The 12212-nt window shown below is 49.3% G+C and overlaps 2 protein-coding genes across 2 annotated transcripts; both read left to right on the forward strand.

The window, feature by feature from the left end:
- Nucleotides 1-5363: 5363 nt before the first annotated feature.
- Nucleotides 5364-8876, forward strand: TIFAB (TRAF-interacting protein with forkhead-associated domain, family member B). Its single transcript, XM_011969195.1, has 2 exons — nucleotides 5364-5555; nucleotides 7797-8876. Exon 2 carries the CDS (start codon nucleotides 7807-7809, stop codon nucleotides 8419-8421), a length of 615 nt encoding a protein of 204 aa, XP_011824585.1. The 5' UTR covers nucleotides 5364-5555; nucleotides 7797-7806; the 3' UTR covers nucleotides 8422-8876.
- Nucleotides 8877-8910: 34 nt separating this feature from the next.
- Nucleotides 8911-11417, forward strand: DCANP1 (dendritic cell-associated nuclear protein). The gene is given in 4 exon segments (XM_011969298.1): nucleotides 8911-8989; nucleotides 10699-10849; nucleotides 10851-11188; nucleotides 11191-11417. Coding segments are annotated over 4 exon segments (795 nt in total).
- The last annotated feature ends 795 nt before the right edge of the window (nucleotides 11418-12212 follow it).

Below are 12212 nucleotides of genomic sequence, written 5' to 3' on the forward strand. Positions count from 1 at the left end.
CTCCTCCAGCGCCACCTCCTGCCATGGCTTCCCCAACCTTTCAAACTATCCTCCCTCTTGGGACCCAAGAGAGGATCAGTGAGTTTAGTGATGCTGCCACCTGGTGGCCACAGGTCATCGGGACTCAGCGGGCAGCCACGTTAGCTTGCTAGGGCTGGAATCAAGCACTCTCCGCTGAGTGTCACTGGTGGCCAGCAGGCTGGAGCACACATTTTGAGAAGGCCAGGCAGCTGGACTCCAGAGACCCCCTACATTTGAGGCCTGAAAGCTTCATGGTTAAGACCAAGAGTCTCAGGGACTGTGTTCAGATCCTGGCTCTGAAACTTCCCAGAAGGATGACCTTGAGCAAGTCAACTACCTGCTCTGAGCCCCAGCTTCCTCATTTGTGAGATGGAGAGCCTTCCTGGACGTCAAGGACACAGGTCCCAGCAATTATTTGGAGAATTCCTTTTACTTTATTATAATCTAAAATGGAATTTATAGGAAACTCAGGCACATTAGGAATTCAACTCTAAAGCCATGCTTATTTTAAGCAAAAACAGGAGCTGTCCGAAAACTTAGGTTTTGTGTGTGCGTTGTTAAGTCTCCTCTGACAGCCCCTGTCCCCACGGCGCATTTTTACTCTACCGCCAAGGGTTCTACTAAGAGCAGTTCTCACTTATCAATTCTCACCGCATGCTTGGCACTTTCCACGTATCTCGAGTCCTCACAGCAACAGCAATTTGTCCCCATTTTACAGAGCAGAAAACTGAGGTGCAGAAAGGCTGCGTAACTTGCTTGAGTTGTTACATGTAGGAGCAAAGCCTCAGTCAGATCTGAATCCGTCTGGCAGCAGAAACCTCACTGGTCTAATGTTGGAGAAATCCCTGGAGGTGGGAGTTTCAGGGGTTGCCTGGGGAGGCAATTGTTCTGTCCTTGAGCCCTCCCTGAGCACATGATGGGGGACATTTGCTGACTGATGTAATATGCCCCAGGATCCCAACACCAGATGCCCAACACACAACCAGAGACTGTCCTAGCCAAGGGGGCCAGGCTGAGTGAAACCGGCACTTCCCCAGCTCTCGCCCTTTTGGGCTCTCACTCTCCCTTCGTGAGACTTCCAGCTCCTATCCGCCTCCGGTAAGCCAACAACCAGCACTGTGTATGCATACTCCTTCCCACAAACCTGGGGCATTTCTCCTGGCTTCTAAAAGATGCAGCCTGGGCAGGACTTCTCCTTGCCAGGGAATTCCCTGGTTGTTTCAGTTCTCTTTCTGGTTGGAAACTGCTGTGACCCAAGTTATTAAAGACACAGGCACTGTGAACACATGACCTCTGCCCAGTCACCCTCCCACACCAGGGCTGTGAGCATGGACGTAGCCCTCCACTCATGACTCACAATTGCAACAGAAGGCAATGGGAGGAAAACAGGCCCAGGGAGGAGATAGGACTTGCCTGAGGTCACATATCTAGGGATGACAAAGCTCCCTACCAAGCTTCTGCCCACTACCTTACTCTGCTGGTGGGCAGAAATATCCAGGGATCACTGAGGTCTTGCCCAGACTGGAGCCCCAAAGATGAGGTCCTTTCCCAGGGTCTAGGGACACTCAGCAGGCCAGGTGATCTTTGGACCAGGGAGACTGATAAGAGGAAAGGCTCTGGAGCATGGCCAGCCACCTTCACACAGTAGGCTCAGCCCCATCCATGTGCCTTTGCAGTCCTTGAAGTGCCTTGGAGTAGCCATTCACGTTTTCAGTCATTCATTGTCTATCACTGCACTGACTAGGGTTGTGGTGCCGGCAAGAGGCTCAGGATCAAGTCTAGCTGCCTAGCCTGCACATGGTTTCTTTCTTGCCTTGGAGTGGCCATATGGGGTTTTGGTCATTCTAGCTGCCTCACCTGTACTTGGCTTCTCTCCTGCACAGAGCAAACAGCAGGTCTGGCATGCTCTTAGAACCACTCCTTTAGGTTACTACTGCCTTCCATAGGTTCCTAGAGAAGGAGTCACAGCAAGTCCCCAAGAATTGTCAGAAGAGGATTTTCTCAGTGATCTGAGCTTTGCTCCCCACCCTTCCCCAGTACCAGGAAGAGCCAGGGTACAGGGGATAGGGGAAGGATACAAGAAAAGGCAATTGGAGAGATGCAAAGACCATGATGAGGACTTCACTGAGCTTCAGTCACCTGTCTTGCTTGGTTTGCTACCAAACATCTTGTGGCTGTGGGGGCTAGCCCTGCCCCTCACTGCCCTCCCCCTAGACCCCCCACCTCTCTGCTTAACTTGCTATTGAGGAACCAGGAGCCACACTTGTTTCCAGACCTATAAGACTGGCCCCAAGTATGACCCAGAGGGAGTATGTGGCACAGCTATCAAGCTATCTGGACTGTGGAGGTGTATTGTGGCTAGGCCTGAGGACTGGGAGTCAGCTCACCTAAGTCCTCACCCAGCTGTGCTACAGATTTACTGTGTAACCTTGGCTGGTCACTTCCCTTTGCTGAGCTTCCAGGTCAGTTATTTGAGCATCTGGCCCTAAGGATCTCAGGGTGGTCAGAAAAGGCCCAGGTGTAACCAGCGAGGCCTCCAGAGTAGCAGCCTACCCCCAGGAGAAGAGCAGAGTCAGAAACCCTTAGAGGAAACAGCCTCCAAGGCCACCATGCTGAAGGGTCTCAAGTGCCTCGGCCTAGAGGAAGGCAGGAGGTGAGCTACTGGAATGCGTCAGTGTCTGTCCAGGAAGAGTCAGTGCCAGAGCCCTTCTTCTCCCCTTCAATTTTACCTAACCCAGCTGCAGGCCTGGTCTGGGGCTGTCCTCACCCTCCCTACCTGGATGTCCTCCCTATTCCACTGTGCCTTTCCAAGCCTTCTCAGTCTTCATTGTCATTGATAATGTATCACTCCACTTCCCATCTATTAGCTTGTCACTAAGACATTATTATTCTTTTATTGATTATCCTAGAGATTATATCATGCATCTTTGACTTATTAATGTCTACCTTAAATTGTAATTTTATTGCATCCTGGACAATGCAAGGACCTTGGGACACTATAATTACATTTTTACCCCTCCCACTTTTGATGTTATTGTTGTCATGTAATTATACATATATTCTAAACACGTTTTAAAATGCCATCGTCCTATTAGCAAACTAACACAGGAACAGAAAACCAAATACTACATGTTCTCACTTGTAAGTGGGAGCTAAATGATGAGAACTCATGAACACAAAGAAGGAAACGACAGACGCTGGGATCTTCTTGAGGGTAGAGAGTGGGAGGAGGGAGAGGAGCAGAGCAGATAACTATTGGGTAGTGGGCTTAATACCTGGGTGTTGAAATAATCTGTGCAACAAACCCCCATGACACAAGTTTACCCATGTAACAAACCTGCACATATACCCCGAAACTAAAACAAAAGTTTCAAAAATAAAATGTCATTATTATTACTTTTCATATGGTTAATATTACTTTGATTTGTATGAATATATCCATTTTCATTGCTCTTTATTTTCTTCTGCATTTCTATGCTTTCATTTGGGACTACTTTTCTTCTGTCTGAAGAACACTAGAATTTAGAGTATGTGTACTGTTGACAAATTCTTCAGTTTTTGGGTGAAAATGACTTCATGTCATCTTCATTTCTGAAGTATTCTTTATCTGGGTATGGAATTCTAGGTTGTCAGTTACTTTAGAGCAAAATATCTTCAACAAGCTAGGAATAAATGAAAACATTCTCAATTTGAAAAAGAACATTTGCAAAAATCCTACAGTTAACCTCATACTCTTACTGATAAGAAACCAGAAATTTTCCCACTAAGATCAGGAACAAGACAAGGATGTCCCCTCTCACTATTCTTTTTCAACATCATTTAACCAACAAGTTTTAACCAATGAAGTAAGATTAAAAGGGAAAAAAAGGTATACATATTGGGAAGGAAGAAAAAAAACTGTCTTTATTTGCAGATGACATAATTGTCCATGTAGAAAATCCAAAGGAATTGACAAAAAAGCTCCTGGAACTAGTAAGTGATTAAAGGATGACTGCAGGATACAAGATTAATACATAAAATCAATGACTTTCCTATGTGCCAGCAATGAACAAGTGGAATTTGGAATAAAAAACACAATGCCATTTCCATTAATATTCAAAAAGAAATATTTCTGTATAAACCTAACAAAACATGTACAAGATCTATATGAGGAAACCCATGAAACTATGATGAAGGAAATCAAAGAACTGAATAAATAGAGAGATATCCCATGTTCATGAATAGGAAGATTCAATACTGTCAGGATGTCAGTTCTTCCCTCCTTTATTGATAGATTTGATGCAGTCTCATCAAAATCCCAGCAAGTTATTTTGTGGCTATTAACAAACTGATTCTAACGTTTATATGGAGAGACAACTCAAAAGAGCCAAGACAAAATTGAAAGAGAAGAACAGAATTGAAGGACTGGCAGTACCCAACTTCAAGACTTACTACAAAGCTGCAGCAATCAAGACAGTATGATATTGGTGAAAAAACAGACAAATAGATCAATGATACAAAGTAGATAGCCCAGAAATAAACTCACATGAATACAGTCAACCAATCTTTTACAAAGGAGTAAAGAGAAAACACTGAAAAAAAAAAAAAAGTCTTTTCAGAAAATGGTGCTGAGACAACTGAACATCTATAAGCAAAAAAAAAAAAAAAAAAAAATCTAGACACAAACCTTACATGTGTCATAAAAATTAAAATGTATGTATAGAACTATAAAACTCCTAGGAGATAATGCAGGTGACTTGAACACACTGGTGAACTAAGGATTTCTGGGCCATGTGAAGGGTTAGCACCTTCACATTTAGCCACTTCCAGGACAGCCAGAGCCCTCAGTGCTGGACATGCAACCATTTTCACCCCTTCCAAACTGCATGCAAACAAGCATAGCTCGGGCAATGGGGAGTGGGCACGAGAGACTGCCTTCTCACTATTCTGCAGGAGAGACCATCTTCTACGAGTGGCCATTTACTGCCCTCTCCATCCTCCCCGTCCCCAGGCCCTGCCCTCTCCTGAGACCCTCAGGGAAGTGCCATGTTGCCTACAGTTTCCTTGGCCAACTTCTATCCAGCCAGAATGCTCTCCTCATTCTCCCACACTCAGGGGGGCTTTCCCGTCCAGTAGCCCTCTGTCCCAAAAGGCTCTTTTTTTCTAACATGCCTGGACTGCTTTGACCCCATCCCACTGGCAGGTGGAGAGGAACTTTGCAGATACCCTGGGTGCAAGTCCTAAGGTCCCTGGGGGTGGGGTAGGAGAGGCTGGCAGAACTGAAACCCAGGAAGGCACGCCATCTATCTCAGAAGGGGCCGCACGCTGGGGTTTCTCAAACTCTCAGCAGTGGAATAGCACTTCTGCAATGAAAAATTACACTTCTATTTTCTTTCCTAAAGGGAAAAAGGAAGAATGCAACAAAACTGAAGTGTGTTCTGTCATGTTCCTGAACCATAGCCGTAAGAGCCCTCCCCAGCCCTACCCAAACCAGCCTACTCCCTCCCAAGAGCTCACAGCTGCAGGACTAGAGTCAGATGTGCCCTGGCAATAAGGTAAGTGGAAGCCAGAGGGTCTTGAACCCATGGGGAGAAGGGAAGGCCTGGTGGGGCTGGGAGGAGGGCTCCCCCGAGACACACACTCTGGAGTGTCTTCCTCCTACCTCATCCCAAAGGCTGGATTTGTAGGGCTGGGTTTCTGTTTCCCCAGAATACCTGGGATCCAAAAGACACGGACACCTCTTTGGTGGGAGATTTCTGTTAGCTCTGGGTGGTTCAGTGGAGCAGAGAGTGAGGCCACACAGCAACAGTGAATCTTTCTTCCTAAGGAATTCTTTCAGGGTCTCTGGGCCATGAGATTAGTTTCTGGGAGTGAACTCTTGAGTTTCCAGCCAGGCCTGACAGCATGGTTGCCCAGCCCACCTGTCCTGGGCTCCGCCTGTATCCCACACCTCAAGAAAAGGCTTTCTGGCCAGGCGTGGTGGCTCACGCCTGTAATCCCAGCACTTTGGAAGGCTGAGGCGGGCAGATCACCTGAGGGCAGGAGTTTGAGACCAGCCTGACCAACATGGCGAAACCCCACCTCTACTGAAAACAAAAAATTAGTTGGGCATGGTGACGGGCACCTGTAATCCCACCTACTCGGGAGCCTGAGGCAGGAGAATCCCTTGAACCTGGAGGACGGAGGCTACCATGAGCTGAGATCATGCCACTTATACTCTAGCCTGGGTGACAGGGCGAGACTCCATCTCAAAAAAAAAAGAAAGAAAAAAAGAAAAGAAAAAAGAGAGGCTTTCTTCAGACTATGGCCAGATGGGGTGTGGACAGAGACATACATGTGTCTGTGCCTTAGGGGAAAGAGGGTGCCCTGAGGCCTCTGATAGTGAAAGGGTGCCCTCACTGTCAGACTAAAAGGTCCCAGCCATTAACCTACTGCATCTAAAAGGTTCAAGACCTGGAGGGACATTGGGTTCAAGCCACCTGCAACAGGCTTGCTGTCCCACACAGCCTTTGAGATCTGATCCTATTTGTGGTCTCTCTGGGTGATTTCACCGTGTGTGTGTGGTGGGGGGCTTCTCATTCAGCCACTTGGCAAATGTGTCCCTGGACATTTATGGTGGCCAAACCCTATTTGTACGGGGCAGTGGGACATGGTACAGCAAGAACCACAGCCCAGACCACACCCAGTCCTTGGGAGGCCTCAGGGACAGGAAGAGAGGAGCTCAGGGAAGACAGGACAAGGGCCCACAGAACTTGGGCATGAAATGCAAAGATGGAATGAATGGGGAATAAGGCTGGCCAGGTGTCCTGGGGGATTCTCCCTGTTGTGGGAGTCAGAGGCAGTGAAAGGTCACCTTCCCCAGGGAAGGGAGCTTCACAGGAGAGGTAACATTTGAGCAGGGCCTTGAACCATGGGCAGTGCTTGGACACAGAGTTTGGAATAGAAGATACCTTCTTAGGAGAGAAATAATGTGAGCAAAAGCCTGGTACCCAGAGAATGTATAATTAGTTATTCAAATCTGCTCAACCCTTGGTTCCTGTTGAAGGTGATGGCAGGTCCTGGGCCACATGGCGTTGGTGGACATAGCAGAGTTTGTGTTCCTCAAACCCATGCAGGAACAAAGCTGGCCATTGTAAGTGGCCTTCCACCAAGTACCCATAGTAACCACTTGGAATGTGCTAGCTGTGTTTATTCTTCACTAGGGTTTCTAGGCAGCCTTTCTGGTGGCCAGGACTATGGCTAAGCCTCCCCCTTCTGTGTCCCTCCATACATCCTGGTGCTACAGACACCTCTCTCCTCCACCAGTGGGAGCTCCCAAGAGTCAGGGCTCAGTTTGTTGTTGAATCCGCTTCTCCCCAGCAGCTGGTTCCCTGCTCGGCTCAAAGGAGGACTCAGCAAGGGTTTGTTGTGTAACTGTCAGATACAAGAAAGATGTAGCTGGTCTGTCTACCTTTTCTTTTCCAAGAAGCAGAGCCAAACTGTCTCCAAATAACCAAAAAATTACCAAAGCCCCACCCTGCAAGCCAGCATGCCTGATCCCTTGCATAGACAAGGACAGACATACCTATATTACAGAAATCCAGAAGTCAGAGAGAGTGGGTGGTATTCAGAGTATGAGACAGACTAAGCTCATGACCTTCCACACCAGTTCCAGCCTTGGCTCCATCCTGGCTTGGGCAGAGTGATTGTATGAACAGGCACAGGGCCCCTGAGGTGGGCAACTGTGTCTGGGCTCAGGGAGCCACAGAGGTCTCTGACTCAAGCTGAGCCTGTGTGTCCATGTTCCATCTTCCCAGGCCTTCATCCATGGAGAAGCCCCTCACCATCCTGCGGGTGAGCCTGTACCACCCCACGCTGGGCCCATCTGCCTTTGCCAATGTGCCACCACGGCTGCAGCATGACACCAGCCCTCTGTTGCTCGGACGGGGGCAGGACGCCCACCTCCAGCTGCAGCTCCCCCACCTCTCCCGTCGTCACCTGTCCCTGGAGCCCTACCTGGAGAAAGGCAGTGCCATGTTGGCCTTCTGCCTCAAGGTCCTGAGCCGCAAGGGCTGTGTGTGGGTCAATGGGCTGACGCTGAGGTACCTGGAGCAGGTCACCCTGAGTACCGTCAACAGGCTCTCCTTCTCAGGCATCCAGATGCTGGTTCGCGTAGAAGAAGGCACATCCCTGGAGGCCTTTGTCTGCTATTTCCATGTCAGCCCTTCACCCCTGATTTACAGACCTGAGGCTGAGGAAACTGACGAATGGGAAGGCATCTCCCAGGAGCAGCCTCCCCCTGGTTCAGGGCAGCAGACTTCAGGTTGCCTGGGGTTTCTCCACGGCCCTTCCCAGACTTGGGACAGCCCTCCCCAGCCAAGACCTGGAGGAGGAACAGAAATACAGCTCCAGAGGGAACTCCCAGACAGTACACTCTGCTAGCCCTGCCACTAGAGCAAGTCTTTGCTAGATGAAACAGGACTTGAAGTATTTGAACTACATCATGCAAGCTTGACAAGCAAAACCCGCTGGCTGCCTTGCTCATAATGAACCAATTCTGCAAACACTGAACAAACAGTCCGGGGTGGAGCACCCTCTGTGGCCAGAGTTATGCAAAGTAATGGGAACTTCATATACTTTTAGAGGCCCTGAGGGGTTCTGGGGAGCCTCTCTCAGCATTTCCACACATTTCCCCCTCTTGTCTGACTAGGAGTTACTTTATGTGGTTCATTTTGCGTGCTGCTTAAGAGCGGGAGTTTGAGGTTGCACCAGGAATGCGTGGACACATGTAACAATTACATTTGTGGTAGCTTGGTGTTACCTTCAGCTTTCAAATACCCACAGGCACGCGGGGCTTAGGAAAGCCTGAGTTTAATAAACTGCAAGTATTTCATTAAGCTGGCACACCCAATAGGATTCCCTGATCCCCAGATGGGCCACATGCACGCCACGCTGTCATGCAGAGGTGGGGGTGAGAAATATAGACGAGGTGTAAGAGGAAATTGGAAAGGTGGGACTCACATTTCTGGAAAAGACGCAGGCAGGGCTCAGGGTTTCCTGAGGATGGGAGCTGGGAGCTGGGCCTGCCTGGAAATTCATTGTCCCCATCATCATCCTCATCCTCACACTCCCCATTCTCTGTCACTTCTGGATCAAGGCCTTGGCTGACTTGAGGGCAAAGGTCTTCAGGGAATGAGTGGATGGGGTGGGGGATTGTGTAAGAATTCAGCCCAGCAGTTATTTCACTCAGGGTGAGTCACACACCAATGGGGGTGGGGGTGTTCCTTCCAAATAAGGGACTCGTTAGGAGCCAGGCACGCCAAAGGTGGGAGGATTTTCTCAGTGAATAAGGGGAGCAGCCACTTGCCATGCCATGCTGAGAAGGGGAGAGTGTGGTTTAGAAACAGCATTCACTGGTGTGATGCAGGGAGGGATCTACATGGTCACCATGATCCCAGACCCCACTCTCCCAGGAATCTGAGGCGCCGAGGGCACAGCCCTGTTCCCCTGGCTGACTCGAATCCCTGGGTCTGTAGTTGCCAGCAATTTCTGTTTTCTGCCCAAGAGGATGATCATTTTGCACCCAGGGCAAGTTACAAGGAGGTCCAACTTCACTCACAGGCCCTGAACATCTTCTCTATGAGGAAAACAGAGGTGGGCAAGACCCAGGCTTGCCCTGGTTTGGGAAGCTTCCTCTCCAACAGGAATGAAGCAAAAACACTCAGATCACAGCCACAAGGCAGGGAGAGCAGGGTGGCTAGGAAGGGGCTATCTGATGCTGTGAATGACCCCTTGGACCCCCAAAGCAGTTCCTCATTCATTCAGCAAACCTTCACCAAGCACCCACCTTGTGCCAGATCTGTGCAAAGCCACGGAACTGAACCAGAAGTGAGTAAGGCAAACTCCCTCAGGGAGTTTACGTTGTGCTCAGGAAAGTCAAGCATTCAGGAGTGCATTACTTATTTGATCACTACTGTGATTAGTGCTATAGTCATTGTATTTTTCTCTCTCCTCCAGCTGGGCTCACATACTCTTGTTAAGTGGCCTTGCCTGTTGAGTGCCTACCATGTGCTTAGGACTCTGCTAGGTGCTATGTATATTACCCTGTTTAAGGCTCATAACACCCCAGATAGACAATGGTATTAACTGCACTTTATAGATGAGAAAACTGAGACTCGGAAACATTACATATCTTGCCCAACATCACACCATCAGTAGCTATGTGACTTGGGCAAGTGACTTATTCTGCTCTTGCCTCTATTTCTCCCTCTGGAAAATGGGTAAGATAATAGTACTTACTACCTGCTAGAGTTATGAGGGTCTTAGGAGGTGGCACCTGTAAAGCACTCAGTCAGTGCCTGGCACACACTTAATAAGGGTTAGCTGCTATCATGAGACCTGAGGGAGGAGGGCTCACCATCCATACGGAAGTAAGGAAGACTCATGCCCCAGTAAGCTGGCTCCAGAACTCAAGGGCTTACCTGTGTTCCATGATGCCCCAACTAGGGATTTAGTTGTAGCCATGGACCTGGTGGGCAACCAGGAGGGGATTTTAATCTGTTCCTTGCATCAGAAGGTCCAATAGGCAGGGTTAGTGTAATGGGAGATGCCATGGTAGGGCTGGCAAGGAGAAGAAGCCACGTGTACTTTGGTCTGATGAAAGGCAGCAGTGATCTGTCACCGACCAAAATGGTCCCCCAACTACGCATGCTGTGGGAGCAGCAAACCACATACAGAACTCAAGAAGCCATGGCCTGGAGGCTGCACCCGGACACGAAAGACTGGAGAGAGGAGCTGGTGGGGAAACCCCAGAGTCCCCAGGGTGCCACTCCCCAGCTCCACCAGACACTTTGGGAATGAGCTGCTGCCCCGAGTGGCCCTCTCCAGGGTTTCAGTGAGGGTCTCTCCCCTCCAGGGAGGAGCAGACCCTTGCCAACTGGAGTCCTGAGAGAGGAGAGAGTTCAATTCCTCCACAGGGGACTCTGCAACTGAGATCTTTGGAGTGAAGCATCTGCGAGCCCCTCAGGGACCCAGGATGAACTGCACAGCAGCTGAAGGAAGACAGGTCAGACCAGGCGGGAGGGAGCCAGGAAACATCTGGCCTGTAGTTTCAGATTCTACCTCTTCACAGTTCACACAGTCTCCCCGGGAAACTCACACCTTGCCCTATGCCAAGTTTTTAAGACAGTTAAGCTCTGCCCATCCAAGACTCATTTTTCTTGAGTAGAAAATCACTGAAATCATCAGATCCATGGCACCCACCCTCACTTTCTCCTAACAGTTGAAACCGTCAGGCTGGCTTCAGGGCCTGGTCTTCGCACTTGATATCACTATCCTTCACCTGCTCAGACAACCGGAGCAGGCGGGTGAGTTCCACCCAGCAACCTCCACTGCATTCCCTCAGCTCCCACCGCAGGGCAGCCCATGCGTCTGAGTGAACATGTGTGCATGTGCACACACACAGGTATGCACAGACATACGCTAAACATGAACACACAGTGCACATGAACGCTGCTCCAAGCTAGGGCCCTCTGGTCAGACTGCTGCCTGGGTTAGAATTCTTGTCCCCCTCCCTGACCACTTACTATAGTTCTGTGATCCTGCACAAGTGACTGAATCTCCCTGTGCCACAGTTTCTTCTTGTAGAAACTGGGAAAGATCACAGTACCTACCTCCTTAGAGTCATTGTGAAGGTCAATTTGAGGCATCACACATTTAAGGCACCCAGACATAAGGGTCAACAGGGTTAGCTATCACTGTCCAGTTTGGTGGGAGGAACTGAATGCATGTGGACACATGGACTCAGTCTACACGCAGGCACAAAAGGAGCTACATTGGTTACATTCAGGTATACCCCAGAGCACTACAATTCTCTGAGACATTGTCTGGAAATCTAGAAATCACCTCCTTGCCCTTTAAGGTATTTTAACACTCACATTCCTCTGCTTTTCTAAGAATGTGAATCTTCCCAAGCTGTCCTTGAGAGACACAGCCTCCCCTCGAGGGAAACATGCAAATGCTCCATAAGCAGCCACAGTGTGGGGCTCTGCCATGAGGAAGTCACAGCAGACACGCTAGACAGCATAGTCCTGGCTACAGCCTGGAGGAAGCGAGGCCCGTGGTGGAGCACCCACTCCGTGCTTGTCTGCCCAGTGAGACCTCAAGTTCCTTGAAGACCAAGGCCATGGGTTGTTGACTCTTGTGTTCCTGGTGGCCTTCACAGAGCTGAACAG

The sequence above is a fragment of the Mandrillus leucophaeus genome, unplaced genomic scaffold (genome assembly GCF_000951045.1).
Source record: "Mandrillus leucophaeus isolate KB7577 unplaced genomic scaffold, Mleu.le_1.0 Scaffold88, whole genome shotgun sequence".
Taxonomy (NCBI): domain Eukaryota; kingdom Metazoa; phylum Chordata; class Mammalia; order Primates; family Cercopithecidae; genus Mandrillus; species Mandrillus leucophaeus.